The sequence below is a fragment of the Balaenoptera physalus genome (assembly GCF_965194825.1).
Source record: "Balaenoptera physalus genome assembly, chromosome: 1".
Lineage (NCBI taxonomy): Eukaryota > Metazoa > Chordata > Mammalia > Artiodactyla > Balaenopteridae > Balaenoptera > Balaenoptera physalus.
The window spans coordinates 156,032,615-156,058,145 of NC_138882.1; the positions used below are offsets into that span (position 1 = coordinate 156,032,615).

At 47.4% G+C, this 25,531-nt stretch overlaps 1 protein-coding gene across 1 annotated transcript in view; it reads left to right on the forward strand.

The window, feature by feature from the left end:
- AGBL4 (AGBL carboxypeptidase 4) overlaps window positions 1-25,531 on the forward strand; it is a 1,388,494-nt gene that overhangs the window by 1,254,700 nt on the left and 108,263 nt on the right. The window contains exon 9 of the mRNA XM_082431251.1: window positions 19,045-19,156. Within this exon, the coding sequence (XP_082287377.1) occupies window positions 19,045-19,156 (112 nt within the window). The remainder of the gene's footprint in view (window positions 1-19,044; window positions 19,157-25,531) is intronic.

Genomic DNA, 25,531 nt, shown 5'->3' on the forward strand with positions numbered 1-25,531 from the left:
AAAGAAAAATTATTGAAAGCAGCAAGGGAAAAACGACAAATAACATACAAGGGAACTCCCATAAGGTTAACAGCTGATTTCTCAGCAGAAACTCTGCAAGCCAGAAGGGAGTGGCATGATATACTTAAAGTGATGAAAGGGAAGAACCTACAACCAAGATTACTCTACCCGGCAAGGATCTCATTTAGATTTGATGGAGAAATCAAAAGCTTTGCAGACAAGCAAAAGCTAAGAGAATTCAGCACCACCAAACCAGCTCTACAACAAATGCTAAAGGAACTTCTCTAAGTGGGAAACACAAGAGAAGAAAAGGACCTACAAAAACAAACCCAAAACAATTAAGAAAATGGTCATAGGAACATCCATATCGATAATTACCTTAAACGTGAATGGATTAAATGCCCCAACCAAAAGACATAGACTGGCTGAATGGATACAAAAACAAGACCCATATATATGCTGTCTACAAGAGACCCACTTTAGACCTAGGGACACATACAGACTGAAAGTGAGGGGATGGAAAAAGATATTCCATGCAAATGGAAATCAAAAGAAAGCTGGAGTAGCTATACTCATATCAGATAAAATAGACCTTAAAATAAAGAATGTTACAAGAGACAAGGAAGGACACTACATAATGATCCAGGGATCAATCCAAGAAGAAGATATAACAATTATAAATATATATGCACCCAACATAGGAGCACCTCAATACATAAGGCAACTGCTAACAGCTATAAAAGAGGAAATCGACAGTAACACAATAATAGTGGGGGACTTTAACACCTCACTTACACCAATGGACAGATCATCCAAAATGAAAATAAATAAGGAAACAGAAGCTTTAAATGACACAATAGACCAGATAGATTTAATTGATATATATAGGACATTCCATCCAAAAAGAGCAGATTACACGTTCTTCTCAAGTGCGCACGGAACATTCTCCAGGATAGATCACATCTTGGGTCACAAATCAAGCCTCAGTAAATTTAAGAAAATTGAAATCATATCAAGCATCTTTTCTGACCACAACGCTATGAGATTAGAAATGAATTACAGGGAAAAAAACATAAAAAGGACAAACACATGGAGGCTAAACAATACGTTACTAAATAACCAAGAGATCACTGAAGAAATCAAAGAGGAAATTAAAAAAAATACCTAGAGAATGTGACTAATGGGCCTTGGCTGTTTCATTCACAGTCACCTGAGGTCACTTGCTCTAGTTTTCTGGGCAGCTTGCTGGACCAGGAATCAGGAGACTTAATATCAGTTTTGGCACCTACCTCCTGTGTAACCTTGGGGAATTCACTTTCCCTCTCTGATGCATTGCAGTTTCTCTTGCACAATTAAGACAATAATTACTTACCTGGCAGGGCACTTGTGAGCATCAAAAGAAACGGTGGCAATGAACGTGCTTTGCAGAATATCATATGGTGGTGATAAAGGTTACTGTTTTGTTTCCGGGTTTCTTCTTGGAGATTATTAATGAAGGAGAGTAGCATCCCAGATCACATGAACGGCATTTCTCTTTGGTGTGGGCATACCAGCTAGCCCCACACTCACTCAGGCACTCACATCTTGAACTCTTTCTCCTGGCTTAGCACCATAATTTACAGCCGAAAATTCCACTACCAGGGGAAACATCTGCTGAGAGAACATTGAATCCTCTGAGAGTGTTATTACCCTTATTTCACGGTTGAGGCAACAGACTGGCCCAAAGTCATACAACCAGTAAATCATTGACTGTCTAACTTCACTGCCTAAATTATACAGCTTGAGAGCTGATTAGTCCCACAACTCTCAAGGTAACATTCAAACTCCCCAGCTTTGATGCAAAGCTTTGTGTGACCTGGTGCCTCACCTCCCACCCTCTGGTCTTAGAACTGTTGCTCCGGTCTCTCTAAGGAAGGCCTGGTTCCTTACACAGGTCCTGTTGGTGCCTGATACCTTACCTTCATAAAGGCCCTCTGTCCAGAGCCTCCTGGTGCCTTCCTCATCTCACTAACCCTTCCTCACAACTCAGCTCATGCCTCTTCTTCTAGAAAACATTCTGCAAACCCTGAAACAGAATTGGTCATTCCCTTCTCTGAGCTCCCACAGGCCTGGCTACTGAACATGTCTTATCCTATTGCATGGACCCCACTAGTCCTAAAGCCACCAGAGGGAAAGCACTGAGCCTTAATGGTCCTCGTGTCCCCAGTGCCTATCAGCAGGGATCAGCACATAGTAGATGCTCAAAAAGAATTTGGTGGATATGAGAGAAGGAAAGGGATGACTTTATTGATGAAGGCACTAAGGCTCAGAGATGAGATGGGACCTGCCCAAGTTCAGTGGCAGAGCTCAGACCAGAACCCACATTGCCTGACATCCCATCAGGTCCATTTTAAACAGAGCTGGTTTAAGGCTTTCCCAGAGTGTGACAGTTGGGTCCACAGGGGCTCCCTAGTACCCCTGGGTATGAGTTAGAGAGAACCCATGGGACGCATGATGCCTTAATTAAAGACAGTTTTGCTTCCTCTCTTAATTGGCTCAAGCGATGGCTCATTAGCACGGGCAGGTTTTACGGCTGCTGCAGGCCTGGGAGCAGTGCCTTTCCACCTTCCCTGGACAGAATACTCTGTTAGTGATAATGTTGGTGGAAGGACCATTTGATTGATGTTAACATTTCTGTTTAATTACACGAGTGGCCGTGGTCAGAGAGAGGTCAGTACCGTTCACTACACACACTTATTTATGTCATCATCCGCTGTCCGGGGATGACCAGTTGGAAAGAGGTGTGTGACCTTGGCCAAAATGCCTCCTCTCTCTGGGCTTCAGACGGCCAGTGGGGTGGTGCTGGGTAGCTGGCTGCTTCCTTCATGCCCTCAAGCTGTCCAAATTTTGTGGTTTGGGGAGTTCAGGATAAAAGAGCTCCACTCCTCAGAAACGGTTCTGTACCGAAGTTTAAAAGCCCCACGTTCTCCTAGTGAGAATGTGTGATTCTCGTTATGAGAGTTGAAGAAAATCTCTAACCGCAGGCATTAGTCCTGTTGCTAAAATAGCTGAGTAGCAACAAAGAGCCTATCATGAGCATTCACCATTCAAGATTGGGAGAATGTGAAAAATAGTAATCAAGACTCCAGATGGAGAACTTCAAGGTGCCTTAGAGGTCCTGTAGGCCAGCCCCTGCACGGTGCCCCGTGGTTTGGAGGGACTTATCCAGGCATTATGGGGGAAAAAAGATTTGGAGTTCAAGTGAATTTGGGAAACACAGAGTTCAGCAAAGTTCAACAAGTTCTTTCACAGTAAGACTTTTCAGTTTTGAATATGCTAATAAACGGGAATCCCAAGAGGGGAATATAGTGTCCAGTGTTCCCCAAAGGAACCCTTTTCCTAAACAGCTTGCTCCCGCGCCACTCCCTCACCTGCTCCACCGCTACCCCCTCCCCAGAGGCGGCAGGGTTTCTGAAACACAGTCTGGGAAAGGCCACTACGAGAATTCCGCTTGCCACCCAGCAACATGTGTGAGGCGTTCACACACTTATTTGATCCTCGTAGCAACTCTATGGAGGAGCGTCTCTGAAGCTTTCTCTGCTTGCAAATAATAAAAACCTACTCCAATTAGCGTGAGTACAGGAGGAAAAGCAGGAGGGAGTCGGGGGGGAGGAGCAAAGGACAGAAGGCGGCAGGTGGGAAGGAAGGTTGCTTGTCAGAACCTCAGGGCAGCACACAGAGCCCCACTCACAGACCGCCTCGCAGCGCTGGGGTCAGCCCCACCTCCCTCACGTGCTCCCTGACCTTCACTCTCTACACCTCCCCGCAGGACGTGCAGTCTCGCAAGCCTCAGTGACGTTGAATCACCTGCCTTAAGTCGTGTGGCCTGTGAGGAGTGGGCAGGGGTGCAGGCGTGCCCCAGCCAAGCTGTGCTCCTGGGCTGTCCTGTACCCCCGGCTGGCACCACATGCCCCAGACCCAGAAGAGCAGCAGACGGGCCTGTCCTCCAGGCGCCCCTTCTCCCCCGACCCCGCTTCCTCTTCCTCCTCCTCCTCCTCCTTCTTCTTCCTCCACGTTAAAGAACCATGTAATCTAGTCTAGGAAGGAGAGTAACACTTCCCAGATTTGATCACGCGAAACTTTTATTTAATAATACAAGTACCTATTCCATGGTACTTATAGTCGAATAGACAAGGTGCACTCTAGCGTTTAATGGCCCATGATGGCAGCTGTCCCATGAGAGAGAATGCGTTTTATGTAAGAGGGCAGCAGTGTTTACTCACTAGACTACTGTATGCGCTCCCAGACTCTGGCTTATGGGAGGAGTAGAGAGGGCCAAAGTTACAGCAACCACAGTGCACTCTCCAGCAGCCCTCTAGGACAGTTAGATGGTGTAACGGTAGAAACAATGATACTACGGCATCTAACAAAAACACAGAACAAGTATACCCTCTGTCTCACTTACTACACTCCAGCAACACTGGCCATTTTTTTCAGTTCAGGTCTGAGGTTCAATGCCACTTCACAGAAAGGCCTGCCTAGATTCTCCAAAATAAATTAGGGCTCCCATTACACTCTTTCAGAGCACTCTGTACTGTCCTTTCAGAGCCCTGGCCCCAATTTGTAATCACGTGATTATCTATTTGATGACTGTCTCCACCTCCAGACTCTAAACTTCGTGAAGGCAGGACTTCATCCCCAAAGCCTGGCATGGTGCCCAGCATAGAAGCGGCCTTTGATATATATTATCTGAATGAATACATGCACACCACAGCAGTGTTTCGCAACTGTGCCACGGCACGGAGCTACGGTCCCCAGGCAAACAAGTCATCACCACATGCCATCAGCTCCCAGCCCTTCACTTTCAGCAACTCGGCCTCCTAACCCCAGTTGTTTTGATCTTATGCTGTTGCGACATAAATACTATGACGAGCTGCTGTAGTGATTTAGTGAACGCTGGGTTCAGAGGCACACTTTGTTATTGTACATTACATCTAAAAGCCACATTTGATCATTACCGTGACTCTCTGAGAAAGGAAAGTCAGTTTTTATTATACCCATTTGAGCAAAGGGGAAACCAAGTCTGCAGAGGTGAAGAGCCCATTCAGGGTCCTATGGTGTGTCCAGGACTCTCCACACCCCCGGGCACTGCCTGTGCCTTACAAGCTGGAGGTGGGAGCAGAGAGCTAGCAGTCTAACTTCCCCCACTCTCGTGAGTCTTCTAGTCTTGGGGCAAGACATTTCTCTCCCCTGGCCTCAGTTTCCCCCTGCCCTCTTGGAAGAGGAAAATGAAGTGAAAGGCACTCTTCGTCATTTAGTAGAAGCCCTAGGGAGAGGCTCTGTCAAGAATGGTACAGCTATAGCATGGATGAACCTTGGGGACATTATGCTAAGTGTAATAAGCCAGACACAAAAAGACAGATTTTTTTTATGATCCACTAATATGAAGTAGTTAGAGTAGTCAAAATCATAGAGACACAAAGTAGAATGGTGATCTCCAGGGGCTGGGGTGAGGAGCGGGGAAGAGAGTTATTGTTTAATGGGTATAGAGTTTCAGTTTTACGAGATGGAAAGAGTTTTGGAGATGGTTGCACAACATTTATGAATACTTAAATACCACTGAATTGTACACTTAAAAATGATTAAAATGGTAAATTTTATGTTATGTGTATTTTATCACAATAGAAAAATAATGGTATGACTTATCAATGCAATTTGAGCATGTTTGGAGAGTTCTAGGGGCATCTCGGGCCTAGGAGCTTTGAGGGATGAACGCTGTAACTTCAGGTATCACAGAGCCAAGAGCTACAAGGCAGTCGCTGGAAGGCCTTTGGGGTCGGGGGTGATGGGCTGAGTCAGTCTATGATGGCTGGCGATTCTCACTGTCCTGCAGTAGGTGTGACTGTCCCACACAGTGCAACTCTTGCTCTCTCTCTCTGCCACGTCCTCCTCCCCATCACCTCCTTTACAGAGAAGACAACCTCCATCCCCACCTGTACCCCACTGAGCCTGTGTGATGTGCAAGTTGCCTTGCATTTGAAAAACAGACTCTCCATCTCCATATGACAATATGAAACTCTGCATTGGGTTTGCATTTCTTAATTAGGTGCTTGTCATTGTGTATTCCATAGAGCCACGTATAAGTAAATAGTCATAGACCTTTGAATAAATTTATTGGTTTTATTTATGTTTCTGGGCATCAAAATCTATAATTACCAGGTACAGCCTCCATATAACTGGTATTTAATGACAATTACTTTTTGTTACCATAGAAATGAGTCCAAAGTAGTTACCCATAATTTCTCATTTCCCAAACCTCACACGTGCTGAATTGCAATATTACCATAGTAATTGCCTATCAGTCATCATAAAATACGCAGTTACCCAAAGGATAGCAGGATGCTGTGAAATTTCTCATTTTGGGGAAGCCTCAGTGCTTCTTGGGAGTGTGGAGGTGGGGGAGAGGAGCAGACCTCCGTGGGTGGTGCAGAAATGATTCAGCTTTATCGCATGACACTGCAGACCCTGTGGTGGAAACGGACGCTGCTACGACCCGCAGACTCGCAACGCATTATGTCTCTGGGCCCTGGTGAGCCTCACATAGCAAAGAATGCTCCAGCGCAGTAAATCCAATTTAACTAAGGTTTGTCAGGGGCCTGCTGAGTGCCAGGCCCTGTGCTACGCCTTAGGGAAGCAGATGGAAATCAGAGGCGGTCCTCGGCAGTAAGAAGCCCAGTGTTTGTACTAGAGGCGTGAGTGTGAGGCTTTGGAGGCCTAGACATAATCAGAGCTAATGTCTAAGTGCCTACTAACCACACATTATATACATCATCTCCTCTGACCCTCACAACAGCCCTGAGGTGGAGGTAGTATTATGGCCCCTTTTTAATTAGAAAAGCAAATTGAGGCCCAGAAACACCAAGGAACTTGCCCCACGTCCCCCAGCAGGAAGGTTTAGGAATCCAGGCAGGCCAGCTCTGGCCTGCTACAGATTCATCCCCCTGCTACACTGTGTCCTGAAAGCAGGGAGTGCTTGCTTCTGACTGGGGGTGATGAGGGAGGGTTTTTGAAGCGTGGATGGTATATAGGAGTTCACCAGACATAAAAGGAGATAAGGAGAGATGTGCACAGCAGACATCATTCAGTATGGCAGAGGGTGAAACATCAGGGGAAGTATTTCCAACACGCACACATACATGCACACACACAGACACACACACAGATACACACAGATATACACACCACACGAGACACATACACATACACACACTCACCCACAGACATTGGAACTGACCAACCTTGCCCACCTCAACGTCCAAAGGGGGAAACATTTTTAACTGTCCAAAATAGAATAGAACATAACATTAGCTATGTAAAATGTAAAATACATGTCAATATTCTATTTGTTCTTTGACAGCATAAAACTATGCATTTTTCATCAACTAGAAATGGAAACAGATCCACTGCAAGTTGCCTCACCAAGCGATATCTGCCAGCCCCTCCTCACTGTGCCTCCTTCCCCCCCCAGGCCTCATGTCCCCCCCTTGCTGCCTTTCCATAGCCTCATCAGCCTTGGAGTGCGATGGGAGCTCAAAGACATCTTGTCCAGTGCCCTACCCAGGGCAGGGAAACCTTAAGAAGTGCTGCACTGATGCCAGCTCTGACTGTTAGGGGGTGTTTATGTCCAGGCTAAACCTGATAGCCCATCACTTCTGCTTTCTGCCCCAGAAGGATTAGTCAGGTTCAGTCCATCTTTTACACAGTAGCCCTTCAGCTGTTTGAGGATTGTGTGTCCCCACTCCTCACTCACTCGAACCCCTGCCAGCTCCTGTTCTCCAGGCTGAACATCCCCAAAGCCTTACAACTTTTCATATGTAATCTGAAATCCATCCCTCTCCCCGTCCTTACCGCTGCGCTCTGCGCATACTCCAGATGTTTATCATGGTCTGTATTTGAGGCATGGGGTCCAGGATGGAACAGTTATAGTGATGAGAATGATGATGGTGATGATGATGGTGATGGTGAATAGTTAATATCTATTGAACCTCCTGGGCCTGACCCTATTCTGGGTATTTTGCATGTATTGTTTAATTCTTAGAACAACTCTCATCATTCTCATTTTACAGATGAGGAGACTGAGGCATAGGTAGATTAGGTAACTCCCTTAAGTTCATAGAGCTAGCTAGTGGCATAGGAGAAGGAAGGGCCCATCACAAGCCTAATTCTGGGGATGTGCTTCTCCTGGTACAGCCTACATGCCCATCGCTATCTGACACTGAGCTCTCGTCAACCTAAATCTTTCCACTTGCATTCCTGCTGAGTCACAACCCTCACCCCACCCCCACCCCACCTTCTCTGAGAACCTTACAAGGAGGCATGGACCGGGCAGAAATCATGCTGCCTCTTTGAACAAAGAGGAAACCAAGCCACAGAGAGGCTAAGTCACTTGCTCAGGGTCACGCAGGGAGTGAGCCACATAGTTATTTAAGATGAAACGCAAGTGACGCAGGGGCCAGACAAAGCCTTACCTCCCAGAGACTCTCTCCCGCTTTATGTAACCTGCATGATGTTTCTACAGGGGCTGAAAGGACACTGGGGCAGGCAGCGTAATCAGGTGTCTAACCCACGAGTGCACACCGCTAAAACCAATTATTCAAATGAGCCTCCCAGCCGGGTTCCTCAGAAAAGGCCAGATGGCTGGATGTCTACGGAGGCAGCTCCCCATCTCTGTCCCTGCAAGCAGCTGAATAGCCTTTCAAAGTTAGAGTTGATAGTGAGTTGACTTTAATCATTGATTCTACAGTGAAGACAGGTCTCCGAGGAGACAGTAAGCCAGAATTAGCGGCTGGGGAGTCCGGAGGAGCAAAACAATATGATAGAATCAAGAACTTTATCGTTGCCGGTCTTAGCTCCTAAACCGCTGCTGGAATAGTGTCAGTTCTCTATGTGCGATCCTTCCGGGGCCCCCCATTGACCATCAGAAGGAGCCTATACTCTGTAGCCTGGTCTTCAAGGCGGACACAGCGTCCAGGAAGCGCCTCCTCAGCTTCGCCTCCCACTGTCCCCCTTGCCCTGTGCGCAAACGCTCACCCGGTGCACACTTCGTCCTGACCATCACCAGGGATCTGAGGGGGGGCCTGGCCACGTGCTTGCCCTCCAGGAGGAGGCGCTGGTGAGATGGCTCCTGAGAGGAGAGTGGGAGTTAGTTGGGTGGAGAGATGAGCAACATATTCTCTACCAAAGGAATAATAATGTTAAATAACAGCAGTGATGGTAATAATGCAAACATTAATGCAATTATACAAGCTCTCGGACCCTATCCTAATAGTGTTTAATGTATTATTCCCCCTGGACATTTGGGGGTGAGAACTCGTCATGCTCCTGTTCCCACTCTCAGCCCACTTCCACCAGTGTAGGAGGAGACACAGGGGTCAGAGAGACAGAGGTCAGAATATTAGCTTTATTATTGAAAAAAGCAGAATTTGGAAGGCATGGCTTATATCTGTGACCAAAATTGACCTCCTTATACGTCACCCCAAAATTCAACTTCCCCACCAGCCACAAGCTGAGCGGGAAGGAAGCTGCCTCCCAGGAGGCACACCAAGTGGAGGAGAGGAGGACGGAACGGACCCTCCCTGCAGGGTCACAGATCCGAACAAGCTGTGCCAGGAGGGCCAGGCCCAACAGTCTCTGCTCCTTGTATCAGGTTGACCCGTCAGATAAGTTCCATCCCCTCCCTTGGGAAGAGGATGCGAGGGGATGGAGACAAAGAGCCGTTCTCCTGATTCCTGGGGACTAAAAGTCCCCATTGGGATTGAAAGCAAAGGGGGGTTTCTCCCAACAACCCCATGAAACTATGAAGTAGCTTCTTATATTATCCTCATTTCACAGACAAGGAAATTGAAGCACATAGAGCGGTGAACTCACTTGCCCAAGGTCCCATGTGAGGGAGATCCAGGAGTCAAAACCAGAGAGCTGGCTCGAAGCCGAAGTGCTCAGCTTCTGAGCCCTGCTGCCTGAACCCCGAGTGAACAGGAGCCCTGAGGACTACCGGGTGGTCTGGAGTGGCTAGTGCACACGGTCAGGGCTGCAGCCTATGATGTAGGTTCACACACTGCACAAAGGCTAAGAGGGCAGATGGAGGCCGACAAGCCTTGCCACTTGGAGATGTTGCACCAGCCCTCAGAAGGGTGTGCCTTTTTGCAACTAGCTCATAGGACATATAATGTGCAAGCCTTGCATGGTGTACAGGTTGGGGGACGTGATGCAAGAAGCTTAAGGAATAAGTTGGGACTAGTTTGTGGAAGACCCTGAGTGTCATGCCAAGATGAAACCCTAAGACCGGCTAACACGTGTATAGCGCTTATGTCAAGCAAGACGGTGTCCCCAGCATTTACACGGCTGATCTCATTTAATCCTTTAAACAACCCTCTGAGGTAGGCAGAATCCACATTTTGCAGATCAGGGCTGAGGCACAGAGAGGTTAGGCCACTAGCTAATCCATGGGCCCTCCAGGGTCTTACCCAGGCAGTGTGGCTCTGCAGTCCACACTCACAACCTAAGCCACTTCTCAGGCTCAGACCAGGTGGGCAAGGGTCTCGCCAGCTCCCAGATCTGTGAAGACCTAAAGGACTTTTCTTTCCCTTATGCTTCCTCTGCCTCTTTTCATTAAAGGAATGGAAATAGCCTTCCTAGCCCCAAGGGCCAGTACTGTACACTCCTTTAGAAAACGTGCCCCCTTGGGCCTTTAAAATGGTTCTTTTGACACTTTGTAAGTGTTCTTACAGAGATAAAAATAATCCAGTAGTTCTGGAATGGACTTTCAACTCTACCCTTACATAGCTGTGTGACCTTGGCCTCAGTTTCCCCATCTTTGAAATGGGGAGATTGGGTTTTATGAAATCTTGGGTCCTTCTAGTTGGTGACTGGCTCTCAGAATTGCTTTAAGCCTCAGTGTGGAAATCCCCCCAAGCCCGGGTGTTTGTTGCTGACCAGCAGGAGCCGGAAAGGAGGGGGCTGAATCCCGGAGCACACAGTCTCCACGGGAAGGGAGAGGGCGCTCCAATGACGGTTCTCCTTGTCCACCAGGAATAAGCTCCAGGAGAAAGGGCCCCAGGGAGTCTAATGTTAGAGATGACCCCTTCCCCAGGTGTGGTCTCATCACCCCCTTCCCCAATCCTACCACCTTGCCAGAAGGACCACCACTACAGGGTCAAGACCATGCTGATCCCTGGAGGTTGGAACCCTGAGTGCTCATCCTGGCTCTGCTATGAACCTTGGGCAGGTCCAGGGCCGCCTCCCATGGACATGCAATTTGTGCACTGCACAAAGGCTCCTGGTCAGGGGGTCAAGATGGGCTGCGACTCTGCTCCCGACCCCACGTCTGGCTAGAACAAGTGACATCATTTTGTACTTCACCCACCCAGAAGGGGCACCTGTTTTTAAATTGTCAGCCTGGAGTGGGGGGGAGGGCACCTTTTGTCAATTTGCGTAAAGGTACCTTTTGTGCTAGGTCCTATTTGAGAGCCAGTTTCCCCATTTAAAAATTAAGGATGTTGGGACTTCCCTGGTGGTGCAGTGGTTAAGAATCTGCCTGCCAATGCAGGGGACACGGGTTCGAGCCCCGGTCCTAGAAGATCCCACATGCCACGGAGCAACTAAGCCCGTGCACCACAACTACTGAGCATGTGCTCTAGAGCCCGCGAGCCACAGCTGCTGAAGCCCACCTGCCTAAAGCCCATGCTCCACAACAGGAGAAGCCACTGCAATGAGAAGCCCACACACTGCAAAGAAGAGTAGCCGCCGCTCGCCACAACTAGAAAAGGTCCGCGTGCAACAACGAAGACCCAACACAGCCAAAAATAAATAAATAAATAGATTTATTAAAAAAAAAAGGGTGTTGCATCCACCCCTCACCTAACATGAGTCCCTCTATCAGACCCTGAGCTGAGTCCCAGGGCTGCTAAGAGAGAATAGTGATGGTTAAGAACATAAGCTTTAGAGCTGGGCACACCAGGTTCAAGTCCTGCCTCTGTCCCTTATCCTTGCTGAGCTAGGGGCAGATTGCTTAACCTTTCTGTTTATTTCCATTTCTTCAGTTTAACTGCGAGTTGGCTGTGTACCTGACACTGGGCTAACACTGAAGACTCGATGGCAAATGAAATTGATTTAGTCTCTGCCCTCCCAATGCTTATAGGTCTTTGAGCAAAACATGAATTTGTCCAAGGTCATAAAACTATTCAGTGGTCGATCTTGGACTCAAACCCAAATCCTTCTGAATTGGAGCCTATGTAATTATCCATCCTCCTCCTCTGCCTCCGCAGCCTGGGTCACATCCTTGTTGTGGTCATCTAAGAAGGAATGTGAGGGGAATGCTTTAAATATCTCGGTGGTGGTGATGGAGAGGTGATTGTTATAATTATCCCTTGTGTGTGTGTTTGAGACAAAGGACACTGCCCGCTCCCCTCTGTCTCCACCACAGCAGAGCCCAGCCCACCTGCTAAGCATTTTGCAGGAGCTGTTGATGACAGCTTGTCTGGCATCCTGACACTGGCCAATCAATAGAGCTGGAAGGTGCCTCAGGCCAAGGGCAACTGAATCCCAACCTCTTAGTGGCATTAAATAAAGCAATATTTATTTTGCTTTTGGTGCAAATATACTTAATCCAATGCAGCTCATTGGTAATGCTGAAAAACTGCTGCGTTTGAGGGACAATTGCATGCGCACCCCATACATCTCTGCTTGTCAACGCCACACTTCCAGGAGCACACAGCCCTACTGTGCTGAGGACAAGACTGACCTGGAGGCACCAAACTGCCTTTTTCTCTACCCTTTAGAGGATATGAAAAGGAAATCATAAGGAGGGGAATTAAAATCATTGCTCTCATTCCAGCTGCCATTATTGCAACAGGGATGAGGCACGATGCCCTTCACAAGATGGAGCTATTTATTTGCCATTTAAATAATGTTCTCTGGAACCATGTATCTCTGCCATTGGGCAGAAGAGAAGGAGAGCAGTACAGGAAGAGCAGACAGAGGAGTAGCCTAGCAACTCTTTCACAGATCACATAGCCTCCTTGATGGCTGGGGGGACCTCAAAGGGTCACTGGGTTCAGTAAGACCTGGGTTTGAATCCCAGCTCTATATTCTAGTAGTTGTCAAGTGACCTTCTCGAAGTCATATCTTTCTTGGATTTTATTTGCTCATTTATGAAATGGGGATAAACACTACCTACCTCACTTGGCTATTGTGAGAGGGTCTAGCATGTAACAAGTGCTTAAATACTTTTCAAAATATGTCTTCAAGTAATTATCTAAACCTTGTTTACAAACCTTCAGGGTATTTGTTCATGCATTTGTGCATCTATTCAATAATCTATATATTCAATAGATATATTGAACCTTCTCAGCACCTCAGTCTATAGTAGGGAAGTTGGAGTGGAGGTAGGTAACATGACACAGACATATTCCCTGGCCTCATTGGGCTCACAGTTTGGAAGAAGAAAGAAAAGATACTCAAGAGTATCTCCAACTCAAGAGGAAGAAGTTATATATAAACTTGACTTTCATAAATTTGGATTTTCTAGAATGGTCCTAATGTCAAATATTCAATATTCTTGGTGCCATAGATAGCCCCACTCATGTCAGAACATGGGTCCTGATTTTGAGCTCATGCAGAAATTTTACCTTGAAAATAAATAGCAGAATAGCAGCGGACCAAGGAGACACAGGCCCAGAGCAGAGACCCCAGATTTCATACTAAGTGACCCTAAAGTGGCAACCATAGGGGTGAGAGCCGGACATCTGGAGGTCATCTTGTCCATTCCCCTATCTTTAGGCAGCTGAAACCACTGAAGAGTAAGAACCTGCACCAGCACTGCCTTCCCAGTGCCTATAGCCCAGGGAAGGACACAAGCATAAAACACAAGCATAACACTGTTAGAAATGCATAGAATTTCCAAGCTTTCTACTTCCCTCACTTCGCACATACCATGAACTCTGCCTGGAGTGCTCTCTTACGTCTTGACTTTGGCAAACTCCCATCTTCTCTTCAAAGCTCTGAGCAATGTGAGAACTCCTAGAGGCAAGGACTGGGTCTGATGCAAATCTCAAATGGTGGAAAATGCATGCAATTAATGTTAAGATATTGGTAACCCTTAACTATTTGGCATTTCTTTAAAAAACTGTATCAATCCTTTTTCTAGAATATTTTGTTCTCCTTGTATTTCAACTTCACTTTATTCAAAATGTATGCTTCCTCCAGGTCCCTAACTTTGGAGGTAAAGCCCAATTATTGATGCTTTGAATCACTTAATGAGAGAGCGGGAAGAGTCCTCCATGAGTGAAGTATATAACACCCTCGTTTTACAGAGAAGAGCATGGAGCCCAGGGGAGGGAGGTGACTTTCCCAAGATGATATAGATATTAGAGGTGAGGCCTGTCCCCCAGCCCCTAGCCAGGGCTCCTGCAACTTTACTAAGACGTTTTCTTCAATAAATAGCAGTCTTTCTACTGAGAGACTGGTTGCCAATAGAAGCAGTCTTTAAAAATCATCTCAAAAAAACCCAGCACAGGTACTACTGATTTCAGAGTTCCGCAAATGCTTTAGCTTCTAAAGAGCTCCAGGATTCCTGGGGATTGAGTTGCCTTTGAATCACCAGCCGTACTCTGCTTTCATCTGTAGGCGGGATCAAGGAGTGGATCTTTCAGGATCTCTCACCGATAACACTTTTCCTTCAGTTTCAAATCTCACTTTTTTGAATCAAAGAGGCTTCCTGGAAGCAGTATGGCCAGGTGTGAAGACCATGGAGCCCAGGACCAGGACACCTGGATTCCAGTCTGGGCCCTGTGGAGTACAGGTTAGGCGACCTTGGAGGAATAGCTTACCTCACCTTCTCTGGCCCTCAATGCTCCCACTTGAAAAACGGAATCCACCTGTGTGGCTGGATGGTTGTGAGAACTGTATCATATGAGATAGGAAAATGCTTGGGAAAGAATGAAATGTTCATTCAACAACTAAGTCTTTAATGTCTACTGTAGTCCAGGCTCTTTGTCAGGCACAGGAGTACAAACACAAATAAGACATCATCCTTGCCCTTGAGGAATTCATGGTCCAGTGGGGAAGACAGACTCAATAATTACTATATCTTGTGCTGTAGCCACTCCGATGTGGGAGCAGTGGATGCCATGGGAGCAGAGGAGAAGCACCCATCCCACATTTGCGGAGAGTAAGTCAGCACGCCTTCCTGGAGTAGATGATATTCAGGTTTAGACAATTTCAACGATGCCACAGTCACCACCACTGCCACTGTCATCACTGGCTACCATTTATTCAATATTCATTCTGTCTGAGGATTCTGCTGGGCCATTTACAGACACTAGTTCATGTATGCAATCCAGAAGGTCGAGGTTGTTATCCTCATTTTACATAGGATAAAACAGAAACCCAGAGGGGTTTTAAAAAAAGAAATTTTGAAAAGGTCACACAGCTGGTAAGGAGTACAGCCAAAACTGAAGCCTAACTGACTCCCAAAGCTTCTGGTCTTCCCAACGTAGCCTCATTGTTCTGTGTGACTCTGTGGGGCAAGACTGAGACTGATGGGTGAAGTCACCAGAAGACAAATTTCAGCTAAACAGAAGGAAGACTTTCTTAACAGAGCTGTCCAAGAATGGGATAAGCTGCTTGGGGAGGTGATGAGTACCAGGTCCCGGAGGTGTCATGGAACAGGCTGGTGACTTGGCCAAGACTTTGTTGAGGACATTCTTGTTTGGAAGAGGGAGAGGTAGGTAAGATAACCATCTCAAAGGATACAGTTTATGATTAAGTCCTGTCATCAATGACAATGTTCCCTTCCAAAATTTTAGATGCTCAGTGCGGGCTGGAAGAGCTCTGTGGGAACAGCACCCAGACCAATGGTTTTGTCTCCTTGGTAACCAGCCATTGGGAAGTGGGCAATATAGGGGCCTGCTGGCATTTTCCATAAATTAGCCCACAGAGCCATATGGTTAGGGATGCTCTCAGTTAAAGAAACAGGAACTGACTCCGCCACTTGAACAAAAATGGAATTTATAGGAAGGGGCTTACAGAATGAAGCAGAAGCTGGAAGACCAGACTTGGAAAACAACTAATTAACAGAGTAGCTCTGGAGGGCAGAAAAATTGGCTGTTGGCAGGAATAATCTATCTCTCTTCCACGGTAGCACTGCTGTATGACCCAACTCCCAGCGTGGCATCACCTAGTCCAAGTTTAAGTGCTGGACAGAAGTAGCTGTTGCCTGAGTCTGGGTTTCCTGCCGCTGCTCTGGATGCCAGGTCATTGGGCCCATCTCTCTTCTGGGGTTAGAGAAAAGGCACCGTCACAGTGTCATCATCTTTTAATGATGGAGGAACGAACTCTCCCTAATCCTGCCCCATCTAATCACAGAGTTAGATGCTAGGAATTCCCCAGAGAAAATGGGCAAATGCCTACTACATTAGGAAAGAACAGGGCATGGATGTGAGCTCAGATGTGCCTGATTTCCAGACTGGGAAGAAAGCCAGGAGGTCATCCCTGACCACTGCTGTCTGCTGCCCACTCGAGCCCCTGATGGACTGCAAACCATTAGTCTGTGCCACTGATATAGCATGTAGCACAAAACAATGATAAAGTACAAGGAAACAACAACATAACATTTTTGATCTGCTATTATGTGCCAGAACCTGTGCTATAAATTAAGTTTGTCCTCACTTAATCCTGATAACATGGTCCTGAATTATAAATGTACATAAGCCTGTGAGCAGATCTTCTTTCTCCTGTCAGACTATGTTTCTTGTGAGCACGGAATGTCAGACTGCTTGTAAACTGATCCTGACATCACCCCTTCTCTCAAGCAAGTTGTTTATAACCCTCTGTGCTTCAGTTTCCACATCTGCAAAATGGGAATAATAATAGTACCTCCCGCATAAGGTTGACATAGATAAAGTATTTCACACTTCGTAAAGTACTTAATTCTTGGGACAAAGTAATGTCTGTTGACTGTGACCCCTTGACTGTGATGATGATACTGTTGTAACCTGCATATGACTGTTTCTGTCCCCACTTTGCCATCAATGAGAAGCCAACACCAGCACCCAATTCATCTAAGTATAGCAATGCAAAGACGAAACAGTGAACCTCCATGCCGGGCACTCGAGGCCCTTACATTTCCCCTCCCACTCCCTTTACAGCTCACCATCACCACCTCTTCACTACATACATACATAGTACTCTATGATTCAGTCAAATCAAATTGTCCACCATTCCCCCAATAGCCTGGGTGGCTTCACAGTTCCTTTCTTTGCTTGCACTTTTCCTTCTGCCACCAACACCTGGAAAAATTCTATTCATTCAGCAAGACCCAACTCAAATGATCTTTCCTCAGTGAAGCCTTTCCCTATGTGTCCCCACGAAACATTAGTTATTCTCCCACAGGGTTCCCAGCCAGCTTACTTTAAGTGATGGGGGAAATTATTATTATTTACTCCCCAACACCACCGCAACCACCTTGAAGGAGAGGAGGGGTCCTCAGTAGAATCCTTTATTTTTCTGAGTAAGATGAGCAGTGGGGATGTAAATGTAACAAGCTGAGAAGGGGTTGAGTTTTATTACTTAAGGAAATAGAGGGGTTGGGAAAATAAGTAGGGATGGGTAAAATAGTAAAATAAGATGGGATGGAAGGGATAGAAAAGAAAAGGGAGAAAATTTGGGCAAAGAAGGGGGGGACAATTTGGCAAAAAGTTCATCAGTTTTGAATCTGGTTAAAAATCTGCGAAGAGCAGAATTTCATCCTATAGGTGATGGAGAATCATAGATGAATCTTGATCAAGAAGGCAAGATTGTCAGATCTGTGTGGGAGACATTCTGGGGACAGGAAGAGGATGTTTGCGGTAATTTGAGTTGTGAGCAAGAACAGGGTTTCTGAAGTTGTCCCTCAGCCTGGGCTGGCCTGGAGAAAGCCTACAGTGTGCAAAGGCCCAGCAGATGGAAGCGTGGGCCCAGAGACCTGGGGGTGGTGCATCTTTCCAAGGACAAGCAAGGCTTTGAGTCGATCTGGAGGAAAAAAAGGGAAGGAAGAGGGATAGGAGGAGACCAGAGGTCACGGTTCCACTTGCCCTGGTGAAGTAATTAATGTGTCCATGGGAGATTGTGGAGAAGGTGGGCAGGGTAGCCCTCACTGAGCAGGTGACCTGTGAGCAAAGACTGGCACTGAGTGAGAACGAATCACTCAGCTATCTGGAGGAAGAGGCTTCCAGGCGGAGGGGACAGCCTGTCCAAGAACCCCGGGGCTGGAAGTACTCAGTTTGTTGGAGGAACAGTAGGAGGCCAGAACCTGGCAGAGAAGAAGCAGGAGTGACCGTGTTAGGAGCTGAAGTCAGAGAAGATAACGGGTGGAACACATGGGCACTTGTAGCTAGTGGTAAGGACTTTGGCTCTTACTCTGCATCTAGCAGAGAACCATTTGAGCAAAGAAGGGACTCCATCGGACTTATGTTTTAATAGGATCACCCTGGGTGTTGTGTGGAAAAGGGGGAGGGTATGTAGGGTGAGAGGTGGGGTAGGAGGATGCAAGGGTGGAAACAAAACCAGGTAAGAGATTATTACAATACTCCGGACCTTAGTCCAAGCTCAAGGTGATAGCAGTGGAGGTGATGAAGAAGTGCTGGGTTCTGAGTATATTTTGAAGGTAGACACAATGGATTGGCTGTGGGTGTGAGACAGAGAGGAACAGTGGGGAAAGCGATGGTTTCGGCCTGAGCCTTCCTTCTGGTCCTGTATTGGAGATGCGCATGCGTCTGCGGTCTCAGGGCATGGACACTGAAGTGAGACTACTCTGCAGAAATATGTTTGAACCTCTCTGTGACTCAGTTTCTTCTTCTGTAGAGCAGGAATTATAATAATAGTGACCTCATAGGGTTGTTGAAAGTGACTGAATTAATACATGTAAAATGCTCAGCACTATCTCTGGCAAAAAACAAACAAACAAACACGTGCTAGGTAAGTGACATAATGACTGCTCCTGTACTGACTCTGACTTTGGGTACTGCCTAGGTGCTCTCTGATGGGGTTTGACCTGAACCGTCACTGGCTGGATCCCTCTCCGTGGGCCCACCCCACCCTGCATGGAGTGAAACAGCTTATCATTCAGATGTACAACGACCCAGTGAGTAACTGAACCCCCTCAGCCGCTGCTGGTCTTACGGCTTGATCTGGGAAAGGGCAGTGTTGTACTGGGAAGGCCCACTAGGAGCTGCAAAGTAGGAATTCAGGGTCAAAACCCGGGAGGGACTAGGCCTGCTGGTCTCTTCTCTGACTTGGACAAGTGCCTCCCCACCCCTCACGAATACTGGCTTCAGTTGTGGAGATCTCATGGGGTGGAGGAAATATACTGGAGCACATTTATCAGGGCTCTTGGGTTACAAGCGAAAGAAATACAACTTGAACTAGTTTACACAGAATAGAGAATTTTTTAGAAGAGTCCCAGAGCCTCATATACAGTTGAAGACTGTAGCCTGGCCTCCTGCATCTCTAGGGAGCTTGTGCCAACTGTCACGTCCACTGGTTGCCCCACTAGAGAGTGACTCACTCTCATATTCTAGTTCCAGTTCCAAGAGGGACTGGAGTTCCTCTGGGCAGGAAGTGGAGGACACGGCCACCTCTGGGCAGGGCAACTCTGGTCCAAGAGGCAAGGATATGTAAGGACAGGACAGCCTCGCTGGAATCATGTAGTTGACCTTGGGGTGTGTGGCGGTAGTGATAAATCTGTTCCTAGAGAAGAGGGCCTGCTATTCCAGAAAGAAGGGGAATGGGGATGTCCACACTGAGTTTGCTCACAGGGACACGACTTTGTGAGAAATAGGAGAAGACATTGGGGTTTCATAGCTTAGAGAAGAAAGAAGGACGACCACCATCATTCTCTCTGAAGAGTTATGAAGGAGGATAGCCAGACATCTTCCAGGTGGAGGCCAAAGCAAGAGGTAAGGTCGATAGAGAAATAAAACTTCTTAACCATTAGAGCGGCCCGAGGATGGAGTGGGTGTATGACCTGTGAACTTGGCCTTACTAAAAGTGTTCAACTTGAAGCTAAATGACACTGTCAAAAATAGTGCATGGAGGAGACTCAATTGTTTGGAAGACATTATAGTGAGACTACATGTGAGTGAATCTCTTCCAACATTGATGATTGTGATTTATGACCCCTTGACTGCCATCAGGTGACAGATATTGATTGCTAAGACAGCAAAGATCCCAGAGTTGGGGTATTTCAGTGATGCACCTGTGTACCTCATTCTACTCACTCTCTTTGAAGATACCAATAAGAATATACTAAATTAAAGAGCAATATGGGGGCTTCCCTGGTGGCACAGTGGTTAGGAATCTGCCTGCCAATGCAGGGGACACGGGTTCGAGCCCTGGTCTGGGAAGATCCCACATGCTGCGGAGCAACTGGGCCCGTGAGCCACAACTACTGAGCCTGCGCGTCTGGAGCCTGTGCTCCACAACGGGAGAGGACGCAACAGTGAGAGGCCCACGCACCGCGAGGAAGAGTGGCCCCCGCTCACCGTAACTGGAGAAAGCCCTCGCACAGAAACGAAGGCCCAACACAGCCAAAAATAAATAAATTAATTAATTAATTAAAAAAAAAATTCCCTTAAAAAAAAAAAAGAGCAATATGTATTGACCAGGCAGAATTGTGTACATAAAAACAAATGTATATATCAGAGCAAGGGTTAATGAAAAAGTAAGTAAGTCCTTAGGTGCAAAGTAGTTATCTCACCTCAGCTGCCATCTTTATCTTCCTCTGTGAGCTTTGCTTCCCTAGGTCTTTTTATAACCCACTTGCTGTCAGGGCTTACGTAGCCATAGCTTTAGTATATCTGCCTCCTTCTCCAATTCATCCCTCCTTGTCTACAAAAGAAGGTGTTAGCTATACTCTCCAAACCCCGTTATTACCCTGAACTTTTGATCCATCCTGACCAGCTTTCCTGGCAGAGAAATGCTGCTTCTGAATTGCTCAGGAGGTGTCTGTAGTCAGCTGGGTTCTGTCCCCGAGACCTCGATGTTAACTGTAGTTTCCCTGATAGAATCATGACCCCTCCTTCTTCTGCCACCTTCTTATTAAAAGAGGGCAGCCCCTACATTTTTTCTGATCTGGCTGATAATAGCTATTCAATAACTATTTGTTGAGTTGCATTGGATTGAACATGGCAAATCCTGTTATGCCCACTGTAATGTGGTTTATAGATACTAAAGAGCTATTCACAGAGGGGACAACAAGGCATGATCAAAGAAAAGACACGAGGCAGGAGAAGTGACAGAGTGGGGGCCTCAGAACAAAGTGGTGTTTTAGGTGAATCCCCGAGGAGAGAACTGGGGGAGGAACAGAAGGGAGGGCGTCAAGTCTGCTAAAGAGACGAGGCATCAGCCTGCCATTGCCATCATCAATCTGAAGTCATTGATTTGCTCCCAGGCAACCGGGCACTCGATCCTGTTACAGAATACAGATCAGGCGAGGCCGAGTTTCAGAGGTATTAGGATATTCTTTGTGCTATGAGTAGATTGATCATCATCTGGTCGGACCTTAGTAAACACACTTGGATGCTGAGCGAGTTGTGGGAGCTGCCTTCTTCCTGAAAGTCCACTCCTTTACGCCCCAAGCAAGGATGCGGAGCGCTAACATCAGAGCCAAGACGACCTGGACCAGGACCCCAGATCCCTCCGTCTCCTCCTCTCTTCCCCGCCCCCCTGCCCAGAACCTTACTCCATTCTTTCCTTCCTGTTTCCACAAATATTTATCAAGTAGTTTCTAACTACCAGGCATTGTAGTCCTAATAGTGAACAAAACCCTAACTCTTACAATCTAGTGGGAGAATAAGCATTAAACAAGTAAATACTTACTGATAAATATAGATTTACAAATTGTGTCAAGGGTTACCAAAAGAATGTACAAAGTGTGATCTGTAGAAAGGATGGTTAAAAGTTTCGGCTTGCCCAGGGCAGTTCTGGTTTATACCCATTGTCCTGGAGTATTTATTAATGGTACTTCCTTCCACTCTTAAAAGCATCCCTGTTTGGATGACAAATTACACTATCTCTCTACCTAAAAGCTATGTGAGGGACTTCCCTGGTGGTCCAGTGAGTAAGACTCCATTCTCCCAATGCAGGGGGCCCGGGTTCGATCCCTGATCAGGGAGCTAGATCCCACATGCACGCCACAACTAAGAGTTCTCATGCTGCAACTAAGAAGCCTGCATGCCGCAACTAAGAGTCTGCATGCCACAACTAAAGATCCCACAGGCTGCAACAAAGATCCCACGTGCCGCAACTAAGACCTGGTGCAGCCAAAATAAATAAATATATATATATATTTTTTTTTTTTAAAAAAAAGGAAGAAACATCAGAGGTGTTAAAAAAAAAAAAAAAAAAAAGCTATGTGAAAGCACCTAACACAGTACCCGGTGTGTACCAGATCCTCAACAAACATTATTTGTATCCCATTCAAATTCGCATTTGACTTGGAGAGTCAATGTGCCCAGCTGTAAACACCGCAGTGCCCCAGGCATCTGCCCTAATAGCGTTAAATGCGTTTCTACCCTGGACCTTCACCGTCACAGACATCATCAGAATCACTCAACCCCAGAGCTATCTAAACTGCCAGGACAGCTTCTGACCTTGTTTCTAGTGCTCACAGCCTCACACCTTCCATCCTGGTGGCCTGCTCACAGGATCCGCAAGCAGAGAATCAGAAAGACCCTTGCTGAAGGGCAGGGCCTATATCTGTGAGCATTGTTGTTCCTCAAAGAACTGGTGAGGCAGGAACCTCGTGCTGGGTGCTGTGAATAGTCAGAGCTGGTGTCTACCTTAAGGAGTCCACAACCTGGTGGAAACAACCATTTACAGACAGTTATTCTAGGTGCATTTGTGGAGGGAGGCACGGGGGCGGTGGCAGCCATAGAAGGAGCCGAAGCCAGGAAGCCACACCGGAGCTGGTGTGTGAAGGCTGCTCAGGGCAGGGAGGGCTTTTCCAGGCAGAGGAGGCATCTGAACATCTGCCTTGAGATGGAGGCACCCTCGGGAGGCTGCAAGTCGTTCAGTGTGGCTGGTACTGAGGACAGACAGAGGGGCAGAAGAGGGGCTGTGATATAGGGCTTTGGTAGAATAAATTTGGACTTTATTCTCATGGAAACGGGGAGCCACTGAAGGATTTTAAGCAGGGAAGTAACAGGATCAGTTTTGCATTTCAGAAAGATCCCACTGGTGCCTAGAAGGGGATGGATTCAGAGGGTGCCAGGCTAGAGGCTGGAGACCATTAGAACCTGTTGCTCGGGGCGGAGAGGAGGGGGAGTCTGGAGATATTACAGAGGGAGACACGAGAGACTGTGGCTGATGGGAGAGGAAGGAATCCTGCGTGATGCCCATGGTTTGGCTTGGACAGTGGAGAGGAGGGGGTGCCCTTCCTGAGATGGGAACCCAGGAGGACCAGTAAGCGTGGGGAATAGCTTTAGATGTGCTGGTGTTGAGGTGGAGCAGGAGAGAATCTCCTGGAATGAGCCCTCTGTGTCCTCACCTGGCAGCAAGGGCCTGCTGTCTTCGCGTTAATGATGGTGTTGACTTCAAAGCTGCTCTCCTAGCCCTGTGCTCACTGCATCCTCCACCCCTCTCCGGGACTTGGATATTAAACGATGCTCTTGACAAAGGAGCCTTTAACCCACTGGATCTCAGACACAAAGCGTTTAATGTCCCACTTCCAGGACAGCTCCCTGTGGTCAGTGTGGCCCTTGTTTACCAGTTGTGATTGATTGTCCCCCAGGGCAGGGTCTGTCTGATTCAGTCTCCAGTGCCCAATAGGGACCTGGCTCTGAGCAGGCACTCCATGTGAATGCCGAGCAAATGATGAAGCAAACCCAGAGCCTCCGTGACTTGGTTTTTATGAGTCTCCTGAGAAAAAGGAGCGACTGGACCACAGACCCCCTCCCCAATCTCACCTTCCCCTCAGAGTGTCCTGGATTCTGCTGCCACCATCGCTATGCCCTCCTTAAGGCTCTGGTCTGTGCACACAAACCCTTTCCTTGGTTTCCCTGCAACCTGCTGAGATTGTCCTAAATTCCCAGAGACACAACCTGAGAGTTTAGGACAATCTCTGCAGGTTGCCTTGTGCGAGACCCTTGGGTAACCTCAGAGTTACAGAGATTAATGGGGCAGGATGTCAGACCAGGAAAAGCTCACAATCTGATGGGAAGGCCAGACCCTCATGGACAATTTTAATCCAAGGCAGTGAGGAAGGTGAGCAGAGAAAATGTAGCGCTTTGGAAACATGGGGCGGGGGAGATTAATCCAGGGTGTGTGTGTGTGTGTGTGCGCACGCGCGTGTGCACGCGCACTTGTGTCCCCGGGGGGATCCAAGGAAGTTTTTTCAAGGAATTTGGACTGGACCTTTAGGAATGGGAAACATTTTTTTTTTCTTTTTTTTTTTTCATTTATTTATTTAATTTATGGCTGTGTTGGGTCTTCGTTTCTGTGCGAGGGCTTTCTCCAGTTGCGGCAAGTGGGGGCCACTCCTCATCGCGGTGCGCGGGCCTCTCACCGCCGCGGCCTCTCTTGTTGCGGAGCACAAGCTCCAGACGCGCAGGCTCAGCAATTGTGGCTCACGGGCCCAGCTGCTCCACGGCACGTGGGATCCTCCCAGACCAGGGCTTGAACCCGCATCCCCCGCACTGGCAGGCAGACTCCCAACCACTGCGCCACCAGGGAAGCCCCTAGGAATGGGAAACATTTTATCAGGTGGCTATGGTTTAGGGACGAGGGAGGTGACAGGGAAAGGGGAGAGGGCTTTCCAGGGCAAGCTGAGCCACAGAATGGAGGTGGCAGAGCTCAGCTGCTGGGGTCGGTGCGCAGCATATACAACAGGGCAGCTGCGAGGAAGGTCATGGGCAAGGACTTTGGCTTCTTCCTGTGGTCCAGTGCTCTCTTCTCATTAAAATCAAAGTCTCAGGCCCTTTTTTAATCTGATTTTTAATTGAACTAAGTATAATAACTGTAAAAAAAAATTAAGGCAGTGGAACAAAATGCTGCTTGTCGGGAATACTGTGGCACACAAGCCCTCTCAATCTTGAGAATCAGTAGCATCACTGAGGAGCCATCAGAACCGCTTGAGCGAGGGAGAGAGATGGATGAATAAACAGTACTTCAGTCCATTTGTCCCCCCGTCTAGAAACCCTAGAGACATCCTAAAATTTAAATCCACCTGAGGCTCTCTCCCCTGCTTAAAACCTTCCAGCGACTCCCCATTATTTGTGGGATAAAGGTCAACGTCCCTGACATGCTATTCAAGGACGTGCCCTATGTGTATCCAGGGCGGAGCACGGAACACGACACCAGAGAGAATATTACGTTGAATGGTAGATGCTTTAGAAAGTGACTAGGTCTGCAACGTGGAGACTAAGAGGAATAAGAGTGCCCGATAGGCACTGACGTCAGGGGTCCAGGTGAAAGACGACGAGACCCGAACTGGAGCGTGGCCAGCGCTGCCGCCAAGAAG